The 21,204-nt window shown below is 42.5% G+C and overlaps 1 protein-coding gene across 1 annotated transcript in view; it reads right to left on the reverse strand.

Annotated features, from left to right (window-relative positions):
• Positions 1-21,204, reverse strand: part of EFNA2 (ephrin A2) — a 155,583-nt gene that overhangs the window by 14,347 nt on the left and 120,032 nt on the right. The window contains exon 2 of the mRNA XM_030219163.1: positions 10,654-10,946. Coding sequence (XP_030075023.1) covers positions 10,654-10,946 — 293 coding nt within the window. The remainder of the gene's footprint in view (positions 1-10,653; positions 10,947-21,204) is intronic.

A 21,204-nucleotide genomic window follows, 5' to 3' on the forward strand; every position in this document is an offset into this window, starting at 1 on the left:
CACACCAAGGGAGAAAAGGGAACATAAAGGAGAAAGATTAGGGGGAGGAGAAAAAAGGAAGGGAAGGGAAAAGAAGGGGAGGAAGGGGGAAAACAAAGGGAGAGAGGAAGAGGGAAAAGGAAAAAGGGGGGACGAGAAGGAGAAGAAAAAAGAGGGAAAACAAGGAAAGAGACATGAGGAAGAAAAAGAGAGGGAGAAAAGAGGGGAGAGAATGAAGGGGGGAGGAGGGAGGGTGGGAAGGAGGGAAAAGGAAGAAAGAAAAGGGGGAAGAGAAGGGGAAAATGGGACCATGGAGAAAAGGAAAGATGAAAAGAACAATTACCCAAATAATACTCCAAAAAATATCCATCATCACGAATCAATGTGAAAATAAACTGTACAATATTACTGAAAAGATTCAGCCATGTATCACAAAAAAGGTCTCGTGTCCAATTCCAGATTAAGACCAAAAGGTACCACAGAGTTGAATTGGTGTGTTAATCTCTGTTCTTCACGGGAGAGAGCCAAATCAATATCTCCACCACTCCAGTTCAATCTAACAACCTTGAGCACAGAAACTTCACATCACTAATGGAATGGTCTGTTTCTAGTGGTGCAGAGACAATATTCAGACTTACACAGCTACAGTGCTCTATGGATAATTGTTCTTTTTGTCCTTGGTCTCCTTTCCCCATCCCCCTTTATTCTCCGACCTTTTAGTGCTATATATCTACTTTCATTTCTGAGCTGCATGGAGCTTTCCTATGCCTGGGATTCAGCCTGATGGGCTACGCACATAAATTCCCACTCTGTTTGTTCTGTAGGCAGTTAGGTGTGCGTAACACGCATATTTCTATAATACGTGTGTGCAAGTCCTGGGCACGCCTTTGACCTGTCCATGCTCCTTCCTGGTTCTCGTCCCCACTTGCAGTTACATGCTATAGATTTTGCATGCATATTTTATAGAATATCGACTAAGGTCATTTGCACACATAACTAGTCATTGGTATCAGTTATCACCAATTAACACAACTTAGTGCCACTGATTGCTAATTAGCATCAATTATCAAATCAGTATTATATTACGTTACAGGCGCAACTGAACTTATTTTATAACTTGCACATGCAACTTTGTGCTCTAAGCATAAAGCTAGGCACCCAGCTTTATAGAATTAGGAGCTACAACTTATTGTGCTACAATAGCACTGGGGTTTTGTAGTCATATTGGGCACTTAGCTATAATAGCTATCTAAAAAGGCTATATAGCATTTTTTACATCTAGGGAGGAATACATTTAGGGGGGTGTATTCCTTCCTAGATGTAAAAATTGCTATATAGGTAGGCCTATTGCAGGCCTACTGTGCACTAAAAGGTCACTAACATGGGATGCTTCATCGTGTCCCACGGTAGTTTCCCGCTCAGCAAGCGCTAAACCCGCACTGAAAAATATATTTTCCTGCGCTAATCAGATAGCATGGACACATTACCTCACACTACCCAATTAGTGCGGGAGTAGCACGGGAGCCCTTACCACCTCCTAAATAGGTGGCAGTAATGGCCATGTGCTAATGGGGAAATTAGCATGTGACCATTACAAAAACGTATAGTGTCACGAAATGCCTAGCCACCTGTCTGAGACTACCCTGCGGCCACTTAGAGGGTCTACCCCCAGCACAGCTCAGGTTCGCCTGCATTTGCCACTTGTGCTCTACACTAGCACCCTCCTCCCACCGAATGGGTCCCAACCACCTCTGGGCGAGTCTCCTGCTCTCAAATTATCCCCAGTGATTCCTAGGTTACTGGGGCCACATTCCCAGTGATCCCACAGTTCCTAGAAAGCACCCACAGACCCAACACATAAACCACCAGGATTCTTAGTCAATCCAGACAAGCAGAAGCAATAAACTAAAAATATTTATTGTCATTATAAATTGGAACAATGAACAGAAAAGGTGCAATCAGCAAAACAATAACAAGTAACTGAAATATGGATCAATTATAACACTATCTAAACATTTATATACTATCTAAATAGTACCTGGGGAGATCAGGACATATAGCTGCTCACAGGTTATCAAATATAACTGTTCACAGGGACTCAGAAAAGAGATCTTTCTCTTTCTTCTCCCTGGCTAAGACTGGAGAAAAAGACAGTACATTCTAGCTGAAATTGAGCTCCTTGGCCAATCAGAGCCCAGAACAGCAAATTTTAAAAATAGCTGGCCACAGCACTGCTGTTTAACTTCTCTGTGTGCTAACTAAAGAAGGAACAGTCATTTCTCTGTAACAGCTTTAAACATATACATGCACCACCTGGCCAAACTAGAAAAATACATTTCAAGAAATAATCAATACTGTTTTACAGGCTTAAAACCTACTGTTTTGTCATATATAGCATGGTGGCCATTTTAACACCACGCTAAAGTGGCCAAAACACTGACATTGGTGCCAGCCACTTTTTAGCGCAGCTTGGTAAAAGGACCCCTTAGTCATTTGAGGGGTCCTTTTACAAAGGCGCTAAAAAATGGCTTGCGGTAGTGTTGGCACAGGTTTTGGGCACATGCTGATCCATTTTTTAACGCCCCTGTAAAAAAGGCCTTTTTAAAATTTTTGCCAAAAATGCACATGCAGCAAAATGAAAATTGCCGTGCGTCCATTTTGGGTGTGAGACCTTACCACCAGCCATTGACCTAGTGGTAAAGATTCACGCGGTAACTGGATGGTAATGACCTACACGCGCCAAATGCCACTTGGCGCGCATCCATTACACGTGCCCGAAAATAAAAATATTTTTCAGACGCGCGCCAGAAATTACCGCAAGAGCCATGCTGTAGTCAGGCGGTAACTCCATTTTGGCACATGTTGGGCGCGTGTAGACGCTTACACGGCTTAGTAAAAGGGCCCCTGAATATGTAAATTCAGAATAGTACATGCATAAGTGTACACTTACATGTGTGAATGGCAGCACTCGATACATTTAAGCATTCAAATGACTCTTAAATTTAGGAGACCTGTTATAGTATGAGAGGGTAAGTGTATGGTTGAGAGCTTCAGATTTAATGTTATATTGGATGTGTCAAGCTAAATCTGTTTGCAAGTGCATTATTTACTGTTCAAGGCAGAGAAAGACTCAAATGGCCCATGGAGTGTGCTTGTGCAAACATGTATACAATTAGCAGTTAGGAATTCCCAAATATGGGAAAAATTCCCCAATATACCAATTAATTCTGACAGAAGAGGAAGGTCACCATAAATAATCTCAGCTCAGGCATCACAACTAAAATAATTAGCCCCAGTAAAGTAAAGCAGCAGGAGTGGCCAAATAATTAGCTAATTCAGCTGCTAATTATAACAAACAAAATTATAAGGATCACTTTTTTACGCTCTAATTTGTATTTAATTCCCAAGCAGTATTAGTGTGTAAAGTTTCTAAAGAAAAGCAGCTACTAGAACGCTAATCCTTATTGGGGAGAATGAACACAGCACAAAGAGGACATTTAAAAGACAGTTTTTCAAAATACAGAATTAAAGGTGCACACTTGTTATTTCAAAAGGTGCAAAAATATAAGAAAAAGGAGGAGGAAGTGACATCACCACCTGATATGGCTATCTGATCCCAGAGTGCTCCAAAGCCTCAGCGAAAATAAAAGCTCTCCCCAGGCATCTGAGTAGTGAGCAGGGAATATGAAAGTATCAGCTAATATAAGCAGGAAGAAGAAGATGGCCAACCTAAAAGATTTTGCCTTGCAGGGAGATGCTCCAGCCAACAAGGAGATGCTCCAGCCAACAGCAGCAAACATCATATGTAATAGCACTGAGAATGGCAGTGCTTTGGGTGGAGAGACTTAGAAGGCGGCAACAAGAATCCTCCCAGCAGGGAAGAGTAGAGGAGTCAGAGAGGCACACAAAAAATGCAAGGCTGGTTCCAGGACATAAAGCGGACATAAAGCAAGGGATACAGAAGTTTAGAAGGGAGTTCATGGCCAAACTCACTGAATTGCGCTCTGATGTCACAGAGTGGAAGAAGTGGAGATGCAAATGGAGGCGCACAGTGAAGCACTGTCAGGTCTGGAGCAGAGATTTTCTGGATTAGAACACAAGAAGTTGGAATTGGCGGACACAATAGAAGACCTAGAGAATAGATCTCAGAGGCAAAATATGAGATTCAGAGGTATACCAGAAACTGCAGAATTTGTAAACTGCCATGATATGGTGCAGAGGCTATTGGAAGCAATACTCGAAGCATCAGAGGATACAGCAGTGGGGATGGACATAAAAACTGAATGAACCCATAGAGCTTGGGGCCCATAGCAAGACAATAGACCAAGTGACATCATCACATGCTACTATGATTACCTGTTGAAGGAAAAGGTGGCAGTTAAGGCTAGGACTCTTGGAACACTCACATGGGAGACTTGCAAGGTGGAAGTTTTGAGGACTTAGCTCAAGAAAGAAGCAGAGTCTGAAGGACATTGTGTGAAAGATGCAGGATAAGAACATCTGGTATCGACGGACATACCCATTTGTTCTGCACTTCATGATTGTGGGGAAACCTTACAGAGTTCATAATTGAGAGGAGGCAGTGAAAGCTCTGCAGTTGGCAGGTGTACAAGTATTGGAGAACAAGAAGGAGAGTTCCAGATAGCAGCGCACGACAACTTGCAAACGGAGGCTGTGTAGACTTCCAGAGGAACAGCAAGACCAATGAAGCAAGCACAGTGAGAGCCTGTACTGAGCAAAGTGATGGAGAGACATATAAAGAACTCAAGGACATTTGTGAGGCAGGAAGTTCAGGGATGCACTAAGAATAACGGCAAAGTGGGGGAAGGGGGAGGTTAAGGTGGAGGTTAGTTATTACTAGAGTCAAACTTGATCCAGCAAGCTTCTGGTCTAAAAATCAAATGACTAACTTGCTCATCTCAGCTCTTTCCACAGACTTTCCACAGCAATGGAATGAAACATGTAAAGAAGTACTAGATGAATTGGCTCCACTAAAAGTAAAAACTAGATCCAATAAGAAATTATCCCCCTGGTTTAATGACTCTTTTAGAAATGAAGCGTAAGTGAAGACAGCAAGAAAGAGTCTGAGCTAAAACTAGAACCATGGACCAACGGATTATTTGGAAAAAAACTCTTAAAAGAATATAAGCACTTAATTACTCAAAGTTTATAGGTGATATAAAAGTCAACCCTAAGAAATTATATTCTTTGGATAACAACTTATTTAACACTCAATCTGTTTCTAAAATTAATGAATCCCCGTCTTCAGCAGATCAACTGGCAAACTATTTTGAACAGAAAATAATTAAAATCAGACTGGAACTATATAGCTCCCCCTCTTCAATTGAGTATTTCCTGAATCAACATGATCAGTTACCCTCTTACTTGCAAGCTGACAGAATTTGGTCTGCATTTAATTCTTTTTCAAATATGCCAAATTGCAATGTCTGTTTGACATTTGTCCCAACTATCTACTTAGGTCTGCAGCCTCCACACTGTTTTTTGATTATCGACACTCATATCTTACTTTAATGTTATCCCTGGGTCTATTTCCTCTATGAAGAGGCAATATTACCCTGACTCTTATCCCTAAAAATTCCCAAACAAGCCAAAGCACTGTTTCCAATTACAGACCTATAGCCTCAATCTCTTTATTTGTCAAGGTCATGGAAGGACTGGTTTTGCAACAACTAATGGAATAACTCCAACTCCATTCCATTCTGCACAAATCACAATCTGGATTTAGACCTTCCTACAGCACCAAAACTGTTCTTACCACTCTCTTAGGCAGCTTCAGATGGGAGCTCATTATTGGTAATAAAATTATAGTACACCAATTCGATATGTCTAGTGCATTTGATATGGTCGACCACAATATTCTCTTAAGCATTCTTGACCATTATGGTATTTGTGGTGCTGTCCATGATTGGTTCTCAGGACTTTTGAAAGCTAGATCATACCAAGATAAACAATTAGGCACTATCTCTTCATCCTGGCTTTCTAGTTGTGGAGTACCACAGGGTTTTCCCTTGTCCCCCCATCTTATTTAACATCATGATGATTCCTCTTGGTAATCTACTTGAGAGCAATGGTCTTTCTACTTTTATTTATGCTGATATCACTATTTACATCCCATTTTCCAAAACTCTTTGGGCCCTGTTTATTAAGCCATGCTGTAGGCGCACAAACATTTTAGTGTGTGTTAAAAATTAGTACGCGCTAATGCTAGAAACACCCATAGGAATATAATGGGTGTCTCTATCGTTAGCGCGTGCTAATTTTTAGCACATGCTAAAAAGTTAACTCTCCTCCGAATCGGAGAAAATTTTTTATCACTCAACGTGTAATTAAACTCTGGTATTCGTTGCCAAAGAATGTGGTAAAGGCGGTTGGCTTAGCGGAGTTTTTAAAAGGTTTGGACGGCTTCCTAAAGGAAAAGTCCATAGACCGTTATTAAATGAACTTGGGGAAAATCCACTATTTCTGGGATAAGCAGTATAAAATGTTTTGTACATTTTTGGGATCTTGCCGGGTATTTGTGACCTGGATTAGCCACTGTTGGAAACAGGATGCTGGGCTCGATGGACCTTTGGTCTTTCCCAGTTTGGCAATACTTATGTACTTATGTACAGCGTGGCTTAGTAAACAGAGCCCTTTATGATATCATTAACAAAATCTGATTATGTATCACATTAACTGAATCCTGGGCTTCTAATTTTAAATTGAAACTTAATACTGAGAAGACTAAATTTTTATTAATAACAAATGCTTATCATCTGACTATTCTCAAAGATTTTACAATTAATAATATAACATATCCTCTGTTATCCTCAATGAAAATCTTAGGGGTTACAATTGATCAGTTTTTATCCTTAGAAAGTCATCTCGAATGCTGTCTCTAGTTCCTTTCATATGCTTTGGAATCCAAAGAGATTGCAATCATTTTTCACAAGACTAGTCTTCCGTACCTTAACCCAATCTCTTGTTCTAACAAAAATTGACTATTGTAATTCCAGCTATGATGGAATTAAATGCGACCTTCAAATCACGGCTGCCTGTCTAATTTGTAAATCACCAAGCTTTGCTAAAGCTACCACAGTCCTTCATAATCTACACTGGTTACCTATAAAGAGCAGAATTTCATTCAAGCTATGTGCATTGGTCCATCAAATTTTATTTGGTATGTCACCGTCCTATATGAATGAACTCATTGATTTACTTCCACGCAATGCTTCCATGTCATCCAGAGAATATCTCATTTTACATTTTCCCAGTTGCAGAAACGTATCTTACAAAACAATCCACAATGCTAACTATTCTTATCAATGCACTAAAATCTGGAATTCTCTTCCTAAACAAATTCGATATAAATTAGCAGAAGAAAAGAGGTTTTAATGCCCCTGTATAAGTCATTGGTGAGGCCCCACCTGGAGTATTGTGTTCAGTTCTGGAGGTCGTATCTTGCTAAGGATGTAAAAAGAATTGAAGCAGGGCAAAGAAAAGCTACGAGAATGGTACGGGATTTGCATTACAAGACGTATGAGGAGAGACTTGCTGACCTGAACATGTATACCCTGGAGGAAAGAAGAAACAGGGGTGATATGATACAGACGTTCAAATATCTGAAAGGTATTAATCTGCAAACGAACCTTTTCCGTAGATGGGAAGGCGGTAGAACTAGAGGACATGAAATGAGATTGAAGGGGGGCAGACTCAAGAAAAATGTCAGGAAGTATTTTTTCACGGAGAGAGTGGTGGATGCTTGGAATGCTCTCCCATGGGAGGTGGTAGAGAGGAAAATGGTAACAGAATTCAAACATGCGTGGAATAAACATAAAGGAATCCTGTTCTGAGGGAATGGATCCTCAGAAGCTTAGCTGAGATTAGGTGGCAGAACCAGTGGTGGGAGGCGGGGCTGGTGGTTGGGAGGCAGGGATAGTGCTGGGCAGACTTCTACGGTCTGTGCCCTGAAAATGGCAGATACAAATCAAGGTAGGGTATACACAAAAAGTAGCACATATGAGTTTATCTTGTTGGGCAGACTGGATGGACCGTGCAGGTCTTTCTCTGCCGTCATCTACTATGTTACTATGTTAGTGATTATGGGTTATTTCGTAATTTTTTGAAAACTTACTTTTTTAACTCAATCTTCAACAACGTTAGAACTGAGTGCTGAATATTATTTAGTTCCTTATATTTCACTTCTTCCTGACGCCCCACTGAATTTACCCCTATAACTTCCTATATATTTTTTTATGATGTATTATTTAAATGTAACTCTAATTTATTTCTTTTCTTCTATGTTTATATTGTAAGCCACATTGAACCTGAGTTTCACTTGGGCTAACGTGGGTAGAAATGCCATAAATTAATCAATCAATCAATCTGAGTTGGGGGGGGGGTGATGGAAGTGTTTAGATAAGGGTGAATGTAATGTAGGAGTTCATTACAGGCAGGGGACATATTGGAGGGGGGACACACAACCTCAGAAAGGAGGAAGATTTACCCAGAGAGTGCAGGAGGCAGTCATAGAAAGAGAGGGTATGGGTAGGGATGAAAGGAGGAAGGGAAAGGGTTTTTGGGGGTATGAAGAGCACAAGTTAGTGAAGGGAGGGGCAAGAGAGTGGGTGCAAGTTGAAGGGAGCATGTCTGTGGAGTGTTTAGATTGTTGGACTCAATATACAAGGCCTGAATTCATCTTTTAAGAGGCAGTTACTATAGAAAGAAGTAGCGTGGGCTGGTGCGAGAGTTGTGTTTCTGTAGGAGATGCATCTTTTGCAGAGACATGAGTACTTGTTGCATCATAAGACCTGTCCTCACATTTAACTTGCATCTAACCGTTAAGATAAAAAGAAGGAGGCAGTAAGATTGGTGATTCAGGAAGAATTACATCCTGAGGTAGGGAGTGTTATTTGAGACCCAGGGGGTAGATATATATATTAGCTCAGGTGGTTTTTGGCAAAGAAGCATGCAAAATAGTCATCATATATGCTCCAAATATCCTACAGAGAGGGCTTTTCACAAAGCTCAAAGAACAGATTCTTAGGATAGGGAGAGGCGGCTTATAATAGGATGGCGCTTCAGTATCACAGTGTTCCCAGGCCAGGAGACCTCAGGAGTGCATGTGAGGTGGGGGGGGGGGGGGGACCCTAAGCGTATTCTACAAGTGGCATCTAGATTTAGGTGTGGAATATAAAATATGCTTAGTTGATATCCAGCACCTAAAACTACACGCCTCCATTTACACCAATGAAAATGTGGCATAAATCCGTGTGCATAGATTTATGCGCATTGGGCCATATTCTATAACAATGTGCATAAATTTGGGAACGCCCATGAAATGCCCATTGCCACACCCCTTTTGAACCGTGCACATTAGAATTTAGGTGCAATTTATTACAGAATTTGCTTAGCGAATTGTGTGTGTAAATTCTAATTATTGCCAGTTAGTGCTCATTAGTGCTTGTTAAGAGCTGTTAAAAACGCTGATAGGCTTGTTAAGCCAATTAAGTTACATGCATTGTTATAGAATATGCCTGGATTTCAGCGCGGATCTCTAGGTGCGCTCTATAGATTATGGGGGATATTGGGGAAATAAACTTGTACAGACGGATAGATTCTGAAGGACTTAGTTCCCTTGTGATTACTGAAGACCTCACCTGATTAATAAGTAGGGCAATCCAGCAGCACAATCCTATTTGTGGAGCTATATTTTATATTCAGAAATCTGTCTCATTTCTTGATTTTACTTTTATATTCAGTTTCTCTTTAGATTTTTTGAAGACCTCATGACCATGTCAATACTGTAGCGCTGTGGTACATATTACATCCATATCTGCAGAACCAAAGAGGGGATAATGGTGGCCTTCTTTGAAATTGAACCAAAAACGGGCGGGTAGATACTTCCAAACAATCAATCAGGCAACCAAAGGGTGGAAGAATGTTCCAAAAACAACCAGACTGCAACAGTCATTCAAAAACATTTATTCTCCACTAGAAGTCACATGTATCACCTGGACCCAACACGATCCGTGTCACAGCTCAACATACGTGATCAGGGCTGCCAAGATGGGGGGGGGGGGCAAGATTCCCCCAGACCTGGCCTTCAAGGGGGGCCTGGTGCCCTGGTCTGTCTCTCTCCTGCTCCTGACGGGACCCGGGTGATCGCGTCCTGACAGGAGCAGGAGAGGGAAAACTCTGTTGCCAGGCCCCCTTAGAAGCTGGAGAGGAGCAGACACATGGCTTTGGGGCTTGTGCAATGTGAAGGGAAAAGCAGTCGCAGGGCAGGCAATGCGGCAGAGAACAGCGCTGGAAGAAGGCTTCTGCTGGCGTGGCTTAGGGGCCCCCACCAGCCAAGGAATGTGGAGTTGTGGCGGGGACAGATAGGTGGGACAAAATGTGCCTCCCCATTTTGGGCTCCAGCCCCCCCCCCCCCCCCCACAATTTTTATAGTCAGGCTATGCAGTAGTCTGGAGGGGGCGGTTTTGGGGGGGGGGGGGCGACATCAGCAGTGGTGGCCCTGCCCCGGGCCCAGCTCAGTCTCTCGGCAACCCTGTATGTGATCAAGACATTAAGCTTCCTCAGTAATTAGGAGGTGTGAAAATAAACCACAGCAATATTCAATAGCGCATGAGAATCGCAGTAGTTATGCATATCTGTAAAAGCAATACTCACAGATGTAGTAGTATTCATGGCCTGGTCGGAATTCAAACCCCAATGAGAAGGGAGTGAAGAGCTGAAACTTCTCAGAGAACTTTAGTGGGCCATTGGAGGAGTCAGGTCGGTTGCATTCCCATCGTTTGAATCCCCTCTTTCTGTGGTCACAGGACATATGACCATCATAACTGACCATGTATAGGATGTAGTGCTCCATTATGTCCAAGGGCAGTGGGTCCTCATAGTGAGGGCAGTAAATGTCCAAGTAATCATTGATACTCACATCCACTGTGTAGTTGCCTTGGTAGAACCTGTAAGAAGGAAATGGTAATGTTTCATTAGAAGTTTTGCTCTTAAAAGCTAACTTTTTGTTTTAAAGCCAAGTTTTTCTTTGACTGTTGCACAATTTACACACAAATAGCCCATTTGTATGCAAAAAATGCTTTCGGTTTCATCTCTGTTTGGCAGAACAATCTGTTTCATTTAAGGAGCGAGAAGGACACTAGTGGTCTGAATGAAAGATTCAAAAGCAGGACCCTCTGGTTTCTGTTCTCAGCTTTGTCTCTGACAGTGCAGTAAGGTCATCTCTCTCCCTGTGCTTCAGTTCTTCTAATCCTTCTAGTAATTCTAGGTGACCCTGATCGAGTCACAGTTTCCATGTTCTTCACTTCTAACTGTTGCTGTTTTACAGGTTTTCTGTATGCCTTCGAGAGACTTTATACTGCTTTTAACTAGAGGGCCCTTTTACAAAGCGGTGGAAGGGCTACTGTGTGTGGAGCGTGTGCCAAATTGATACTATCGTCTGATTAGTGTGCCCACCCAGCGGGAATTTTGAAGTTGGCGCGTGCTGTTTCCCATGGTAGAAAATATTTTTCTATTTTCTACCGCAGGGGGGCGTTCCCGTGGTAATCAGCAGCACGGCCACAATGGCCCCATGAGTACCACACGTATAGCGCATAAGCCCTTACTGCTAGGTCAATGGGTAGCGATAAGGGCTCAGGCAGTAAATCCCACCGACCCAACATAAAAGCCTGAGCACCTGCAACACAACAAAACCAAAAATCCAAATGGACACTCCCAACTTCCCTCTTCCTTCCTAAGTTCCCCTAATACACCTTCCTTACATGAACCTATTCTATTACATTAACACCTGTATTTGTTCATTCCGGAACTGGCGAAAGCCACTACGGTTCTATGTAAGCCACGTTGAGCCTGCAAATAGGTGGGAAAATGTAGGATACAAATGTAACAAATAATAATAATAATAAATAGCCGCGCAGTACTTTTAATTTTAGTGCATGGCCATCTACTGCCCCTGTTAAAAAGAGCTTTTTATCCCCAGCCACAATAAAAATAAAATGGCCCAGCGCACGTCCACAATGCGTGCCCACACTTTTTACTGCGGCTTAGTAAAAGGACACTTAGGTTTCTTGTATGACTCAAAAGCAGTCTTTTAATTTACCAGTCAGTGCATATGCACCTTTATCTCTTGTTTTTCTTTGAATGCATATCAGTGCCTCAACTGAAAAAAAAAAGATTTTGTAGGTGAATAATTATTATGATGCTAAATAATTTAAAGAGCCAGGCTATTAAAAAAAAAAAAAAAGGGGTGTATTGGAACAACCTCTTGCAGGATGATAAAATGCCTCTATGAAAAACAAATGCTGGAAAGATACGCTATCACGAAAAGAAAGGGCAGACCAGATGGTTCCATTCAGTTGTTATCCACCATCATCCTATGCATTTATGTATGCACATCATAATTTTGTATAGTATACAAAGGAGAAGTTCCCACAGCCAGACCAGCATAAACAAGAATTTATTAGATATTAATTTGACAGATATGGTTGTCGCTTTATAACCCTTCTGTGGAAATGGCTATAATATAACAAGAACATATAGAGGGACATTTTCGATATGACGTCTAAGTCCGACTTTAGACATTTTGCAAAAACATCCAAAATCTGAATAGGAAAGAAGTTCATTTTCAAAAAAGAAAAACGTCTTATCTTTTGTTTCCGAAAATGCTGTTTCTAACAAGGTTTTGTGCTTTGGACGTTTTGTATTTTTTTTTGTCCATTTTCGAAAAAAAACCCATCCAAGTGCAAAACATACAAAAACAAGCCATTGGCATGTAGGAGGATCCAGCATTTTTAGTAGACTGGTCCCCCTGACATCCCAGGAAAGCAATAGGGCACCCAAGGAGGCACTGCAGTGGACTTCATAAAATGTTCCCAGGTACACATCTCACCATTAATCCCTTACCTTGCCTGCTGAGCCCTCCAAAACCCACCCAAAACCCACTACCCCCAACTGTACACCACTACCGTAGCTCTTATGGGTGAAGGGGCCTTATGGGTGAAGGGGGCACTTATATGTGGGTACAGTGGGTTTCTGTTGAGTTTTGGAGGGCTCACAGTTTCCTCCACAAGTGTAACAGGTAGAGGAAGGTAGAAGCCTGGGTCCACCTGTCTGCGGTGCACTGCACCCACCTCTAGACTACTCCAGGGACCTGCATGCTGTTCTAATGGACCCAAGTTATAACATCTGAGATTGGCATAGAGGCTGGTTGTGTTTTTCATCACATTTTGGGGGGATGGGAGGGGGTTAGTGACCACTGGGGGAATAAGGGGAGGTCATCCCTGATTCCCTTCAGTGGTCATCTGGTTATTTAGGGCACCTTTTTGTGCCTTATTCATTATAAAAACAGGTCTAGCTCAAAACATCTTAGTTTTAGTCCTGGACAGTTTTGTTTTGTTCCATTATGGCTGAAAAACATATACGTTTTAGGAACGCCCAGGTCCTGGTCTGAACACGCCCCTGACATAGCCCCTTGAGATTTGGACGCACTTCTGACAGACCTCATAGAAAAACATCTAAAAATAGGCTTTGAAAATACTAATTTGGACGTTTTTTTTGTGAGAAAATGTCCAAATGCTGCTTTATGCCACTTTTTAGACGTTTTTCTGTTTTGAAAATGAGCCCAATAGTAACATAGTAAATGACGGAGGATAAAGACCTGTACAGTCCATCCAGACTGCCCAAGATGGTGATAATTTACTTTGTAAAATGTCTATCCCACTAGCCTGACAAAACTTGCTCCTGGTAGGTTACAATTCGAAATATTAAATGCAAAAGAACAACAGACGGGAAAGAAACAAAAAGAAATACAACAAAAGTTAAAAACCAGCAGAATTCCCAAACTAATAAGTAGAAAAAAAAAAAAAAGAATTAACTAGCTAGCAGCAGGAGACTAATCCAACTCCAAAAGCCTAACTTAAAAGAAAAGCTTTTAATTTTTTTCCAAAGAGTCAGGTAATTGGTCTCCTGCTGCAGGAATAAAGGCAAAGAATTCCACAGGGTAGGACCCACAATGAAAAACACACAAACACAGGCTTCTGCAAGGTTTAACCGAAGCAACACAAAGTCCAAAAGGAACAAATTTGTTCAAAGCAGGCATGAATGGCCCTAAAGACCAGGATGAGGACTTTAAATGTAATTCTCTGAAGGACAGGCAACCAGTGAAAGCTAGCCAAAATAAGAATTATATGGTCCCAACGATGCAAACAATCACATTCTTGAATAAGCTGAAGAGTACAAAGATGAAACGTTAGCAAGCCTAAGCCCATGAAAACATGACAAATGCCTGAACTGTGTGCAAATCTACGCCAGTCAAATAAGGTCTTACCTGGCTGGCAATCCTCAGTAAGTTACAATCTAGATGAGCATGTGATTTCATAGAAAGCTCGCTTGCTATTGAACAGGCCACCTAAATGTCAGGTCTCAGCTGAGATGTGCATGCAAATTAATTGGTTACTGAGGGGCCCTTTTACAAAGGCGCGGGAGGGCTAACGGGCAGGTAGCATGCGCCCAATCAGCACTACCGCCGGGGTAGTATTTTTTTATTTTATTTTTATTTTATTGCATTTGTATCCCACATTTTCCCACCTATTTGCGGGCTCAGTGTGGCTTACAATACATTGTAATGATGGAAGTACAATTTGTTACAACACAATTATGGTTACATTGTGAGGAGTTAAGTTAAAACAAGGTCCAGGTATCGTTAAGGGGAATGAAACAGTGGAGAAGAACGACTAACAATAGAAGAACAACTAATACTGATAGGGCAACAGAACATTAGCAGTAGAACGATCTGGCTTAATATATTTTTTTACCTGTAAAATTGAGGTTAAAATGTGTTAAAGTTATGGGGGATAATAGTACAGAGGAGAATGTATTGATGCATTGTTAACAGTGTGTGTGAGTTGCAATAGTCCGGATCGCTGAGTACGAGTGATTGCACTAGGCTGCGGAAGACGGATCTTGGGAAGAATGGTCTTATTCTTTTCAATTTCCACATGCAGTAGAACATCTTTTTGGTTGTGTTGTTTGCGTGAGTTTCAAGTGTTAGGTGGCGGTCAATGGTGACTCCAAGGATTTTTAAAGTTTCTGAGATTGGAAGATTTAGTTTTGGTGTGTTTATTGCGGTAAATTCTTTCGTGTTGTATTGGGAAGTAAGTATCAGGCATTGAGTTTTTTCTGCAGTCAGTTTCAGTCGAAATGCATCTGTCCAGGTGTTCATGATGTGTAAGCTTTGGTTAATTTCATTGGAGATTTCTTTGATGTCGTGTTTGAAAGGGATGTATATTGTTACATCGTCGGTGTATATGTATGGGTTGAGGTTATGGTTTGATAGAAGTTTTGCCAAGGGTATCATCATTAGGTTGAAAATAGTTGGTGATAGGGGTGATCCTTGCGGTACTCCACATTCTGGTGTCCATGCTGCAGACGTAGTTGAATTTGATGTGACTTGGTCTGAGCGCAAGGTTAGGAACCCCTTGAACCAGTTTAGGACATTGCCTCCAATGCCAAAATATTCAAGTATGTTTAATAGGATTTCGTGGTCGACCATATCAAAGGCACTTGACATGTCGAATTGTAGGAGTATATTGTTGCAGGTTGCAATCATTTGTTTAAATATAGTCATTAGGGTAATTTAGTATGTTTGTCCGGTTGTAATTCCGATTTTGGCGCATGCCAAATCCCACGGTAGATAATCATTTTCTATTTTCTACCATGGGGGCGTGCCCACATGAGCCCTTACTGCTAGGTAAATGGGTGGGGGGTAAGGACTCAGGCTGTAAATAAGCGTGCGCTAGTTTTAATATTAGCGCACACCCATTAAAAAATAGCCTTTGTCCCAGACGTGGTAAAAAAATGGTCCAGCGTGTGCCTAAAAGACACGCCCACACTATCGCAGACCACTTTTTTACCGTGGCTTTGTAAAAGGACCTCTGAGCTCTTAGCCATCAATAATTGGGTGCCAACAACCAATTATTGATGTTAATTGGCGCTCATTAACATTTGCACGTGCATCTGGCTGCCCACTATTCTTTAAGGCGGGGCACTTAACTCCCATAGAGTGTATCCCGTAAGGGAGACATGGGCACATCAGAGGTGTTCTGAAAAGTTCCATGCGTAGTTATAAAATCTTGGGTAAGGGCACCTGTCTTGGGCGTCAGCATTTACACCAGGTTTCAGCAGGCATAAGTCTGGCGCCCACAGACGTGGGAATTGGCACTATGCGCTATTCTATAAAGGGTACATGCTCTGGCAATTAACGCAGATTTTTTTTTTGCGGCCATTTTTGAACACTATTTATAGATTCCCCCCCTAAAGGCTAATTCTGCACCTGGGCGCCTCATTTATGCCTCCCAAGGACGCACAGTGGGAGAAGGCACCTGGGCATCCACATTCCATTATAGCAGTGGTTCCAAAACCTAATCCTGGAGGCCCCCCCAGCCAGTCAGGTTTCCAGGATAACCACAATGAATATTCATAAGAGAGATTTGCATGCAGTGCACTGAATCCGACCTCAAACCCCTAGCAGATGCAAACAATTTGATCACAGAAGTCAAATACCATGGAACATTCCCATAAACAGTCTGGTGAAGCAAACATAAAACTTTAAATTGAATGCTAAATTGCACAGGTAACCAATGCAGCTGCTTCAAAGTGTGAGTAACATGTGAGTAACATGCATTTTGCATTACCTGTAAAGTTTTAACTGTAGCACTGGATACTCCCAAATACAGAGAGCTACAATAATCCACCCTTGATATAACCATACTTTGTACAACAGTACAAAAGTCAGAAAACCCCCCAACATTGGCTTCAACCGACACAACAGAAGTAACTGAGCGAAGGATGATCCAACAACATTGCCGGTCTGAGTCTGCAGAGTAAGATGGGCATCCAGCACCACCCCCGATAACGTCATTTCATTCTTAACAGGCATCTCCACACCACACTTGTCTTTTATCAGTTTACCTACACTCAGGGCTTTCTAAGGTCAAGAATGCACATTTTAAGATCTGAGTACTAGCTTTTAATGTCTTGCAGATAGGTCACAGTGGTACACACCAATCAGCCAAGGCTGCTAGTTAAGGGTTCTTACTGTGGCGGCTCTCAGGAAGGCTGCTTGAGGGTTCTTTTTCAGCTGTTGTCTGCTATTGACATTCCTAGTGAAGTCAATCTCATCGCTTTCAGAAGGAAACTAAAAGCCTTCGAGGTATTCAGTTAGCAGCGAGCAGTGTTTTTTTGGTTACCACTGGTATTAAGCCTGGATGTTCAATGTCCAGCCATGTCCAGGCTTGTGCGGCTGGCTATCCCCTATCTGGCTTAATGCGATATTCAGCGCTAAGTGAAACCACACAAAGATAGGGCTGTTTTATGCAGTGTGATTTGTCTGGTTAACATAGAGGGGCATAATCAAACAGGGGCACACAACTATAAGGGCGCCCATCTCTAATGACGGCCCCGTAAAGTGGCGTCCCCGACCGTATTATCGAAACAAGATGGGCAGCCATCTTTCGTTTCGATAATATGGTCGAGGACGGCCAAATCTCAACATTTGGATCGCCCTTAGAGATGGCCGCCATTGGTTTTCGCTGATAATGGAAACTAATGGCGACCATCTCAAAACCGGCCAAATCCAAGCCATTTGGTCGTGGGAGGAGCCAGCATTTGTAGTGCACTGGTCCCCCTGACATGCCAGGACACCAAGAGGGCACCCTAGGGGGCACTGCAGTGGACTTCACAAATTGATCCCAGGTGCATAGCTCCCTTACCTTGTGTGCTGAGCCTCCAACCCCCCCCCCAAACCCACTACCCACAACTGTACAACACTACCATAGCCCTTAAAGGGTAATGGGGGGCACCTAGATGTGGGTACAGTGGGTTTCGGGTGGGTTTTGGAGGGCTCCCATTTACCACCACAAGTGTAACAGGTGGGGGGGGGGGGGTGGACTTGGGTCCGCCTGCCTGAAGTGCACTGCAGTACCCACTAAAAACTGTTCCAGGGACCTGCATAGTGTTGTGATGGAGCTGGGTATGACATTTGAGGCTGGCATTGAGGCTGGCCAAAAATGTTTTTTAATTTGTTTTTTTGGGTGGGAGGGGGTTGGTGACCACTGGGGGAGTAAGGGAAGGTGATCCCCGATTCCCTCCGGTGGTCATCTGGTCAGTTCGGGCACCTTTTCAAGGCTTGGTCGGGAACAAAAAGGGACCAAGTAAAGTCGGCCAAATGCTCGTCAGGGCCGGCCTTCTTTTTTCCATTATCGGCCGAGGACGGCCATCTCTTAACCACGCCCCCATCCCACCTTCGGTACACTGCCGACACGCCCCCTTGAACTTTGGCCGGCCTGCGATGGAAAGCAGTTGAGGCTGGCCAAAATCGGCTTTCAATTATGCTGATTTGGCCGCCATTAGAAGGGCGCTCATCTCCCGATTTGTGTCGGACAATGGCCGCCCTTCTCCTTCAAAATAAGCTGGATAGGTAATTAAGGGGTCCTTTTACAAAGCTGCAGCAAAAGGGGGCCTGTGCTGGCATCGTTGCATGCTTTTGACACATGGTGAGGCCCCCTTTTACTGCAGCGGGTAAAAGGCAGGTCTTTCTTGTTTAAAGAAATTAACATGTGGCAGGTGAAGCACTTACTACCACCCTGCATGGGTGATTTAACTGGGCAGGAGACTCTCTTCCCTGGTTAAATAGTTTTGAATATTAACCCCTATGTTTCCAGCTGTTTAAGAAGTTTTTTAGTGGTTTGTGTTACACTGGTCTGGATGTGTTTTCTCCCTCCCCCTTAAAATTACATGAGGTCCTTTCCTAATGGTATCAGTGATTGTATGGTTTTTATCTGTTTTATTGTACATTCTTGTCTTATGTGCTTTTATTCATTCCAATCCAACATGTAGATGCCCAAAAGAATATTATAGGTATCTACACGGTTAGTGTGTGCTAAAAACGCTAATGTGCCTCTAGCATGTCTTAGTAAGCAGGGCCCTTAGTAGCTTGCGTGCCCCTTAGTCCTAGTATTTTTGGAAAGAGGTAAACAAGCGATTCATGTCTACCTGTTCCACTCCACTCAGTATTCAATATGATGGAGGTCTATGGAATACTGAGTGGAATGGAACAGATAGATATGAATCACTTGTTTACTCTTTCCAAAAATACTAGGACTAAGGGGCACACATTGAAGCTACTAAGTAGTAAATTTAAAAGAAACCGCAGAAAATATTTCTTCATTCAACTCTGGAATTCATTGCCAGAGAATGTATTAAAATCAGTTAGCTTAGCAGGGTTTAAAAAAAGGTATAGATAATTTTCTAAAAGAAAAGTCCATAAGCCCATTATTAAGATGGACTTGGGAAAATCCACTGCTTATTTCTAGGATAAGCAGCATAAAATCTGTTTTGTTGTTCTGGGATCTTGCCAGGCACTTGTGACTTGGATTGGCCACTGTTGGAAACAGGATACTGAGCTTGATGGACCTTTGGTCTGCCCCAGTGTGGCAAGCCTATGTTTTATTTTCTAACAGAGAGTAGGGTTGAATGGTAGATATTCTCAGTGGAGAAGGGTGAATAATGGGTTCCCCAGGTATCTTTGTTGGGACAACTGCTTTTTAACATATTTATAAATGACCAAAAAGACAGGAAGAACTAGTGAGTTGATCAAAGTTGTTGATGACACAAAGGTGCTTTTTTTCTGACGCCCAAATCCTGATTTTATAAAACCAAGATATGAATGTCTAAAACTGCTGAATGTGCATCTGGCAAGGAGGAATGGTCTGGGCTGTTTGGGAAGCACTTGTATGGGCTAAAAACATGGACATTCATTCCCCATTATAGAAGGAGAAGGAATGTCCATGTCCATAATGGAGGATGTAGGAAGTTAGACCTGCTACCTGGAAGTTCAGGGGACCCTTGTTGGAAGGATCAGTAAAGTGCAAAGCCTGTGTGGTACATGCAGGGGAATGGGAAACCCCCCCAGTTCTAATAGCTACAGCATTCAAACACTGATTCCTAGTAACATAGCAGTTATGGAACTGAACCTTTCAGACAGTCCTCCCCTCTCTTCTTCTGACTCAACTCACAGACATACACTGGCCAATATTCAGCGCTATTTAACTGGCCAGGAATAGCTCCTGGCCGGTTATCTTTGCTGAATATTAGCGTTTAGTGTATAGTAGGAGATTCTATATATGAGGCCTAAAAAATCGGTGCTGAAATCAGTGTCAACTAAGCGTGTTCTATAATTTGTGCCTAGATTTAGGTGCCGATTATTGAATATGCTTAGTTGATATTTCAGCGCCGATATCTGCGCGCTTCTATTTATGGCAATGAAAACTGGGCCATATTTTATAACTAGGCACCTAAATTTTGGAACACCCATGAAATGCCCATTTCCCCACCCATAACCACGCCCTTTTTTGCCTCCGCACGTTAGAAGTTTGGCACACATCGTTACAGAATACGCTTAGCGAGTTGTGTGCCTAAATTCTAATCAGTGCCAATTAGTGCTCATTATTGTTTGTTAAGTGCTGTTATCAGTGCTCATTAGCTTGTTAAGCCAACTAAGTTACATGTGGTGTTATAGAATCCACGCCAATTTTGGTGCCTAAATCTAAGCGCACTAAACAGAATCCAGGGGATAGTGGCTAACCGGCTAGCTGAGAATCTTTGGCAGCTATAAACTTAACCAGCCACTGCTGAATGTTGACTTAGCCGGTTAACTTTAAAACGGCCAAAAAAACTTCTGGATATTCAGTGTCAGTCACTGGAAACTGACAGGCATTGTAAATCTGGGCTCAGTACCGACCACGGGACTTACCCTCGGGCTGAATATCGACTGGACAGAGAATTAATAGGTATAAATACATATGCCTGGACATACTAACACACTCACTCATGGACAGACATGCATGCAAACATATATGCAGTGACACATAAATATGGACACACAGAGACATACCAGCCCACAAGGGGGGGGGGGGGGGGGAGAAGGGAATTTATACTGCCTTTCTGTGGTTCTTCCAACTACATTCAAAGCAGTGTACATATTATATACAGGTACTTATTTGTACCTGGGACAATGGAGGGTTAAGTGACTTGCCCAGAGTCACAAGGAGCTGCAGTGGGAATTGAACCCAGTTCCCCAGGATCAGAGTCCGCTGCACTAACCACTAGGCTACTCCTCCACTCGGGGGCCATGTACACTCGCTCCCTAGT

The sequence above is a fragment of the Microcaecilia unicolor genome, chromosome 11 (genome assembly GCF_901765095.1).
Source record: "Microcaecilia unicolor chromosome 11, aMicUni1.1, whole genome shotgun sequence".
Classification (NCBI taxonomy): domain Eukaryota; kingdom Metazoa; phylum Chordata; class Amphibia; order Gymnophiona; family Siphonopidae; genus Microcaecilia; species Microcaecilia unicolor.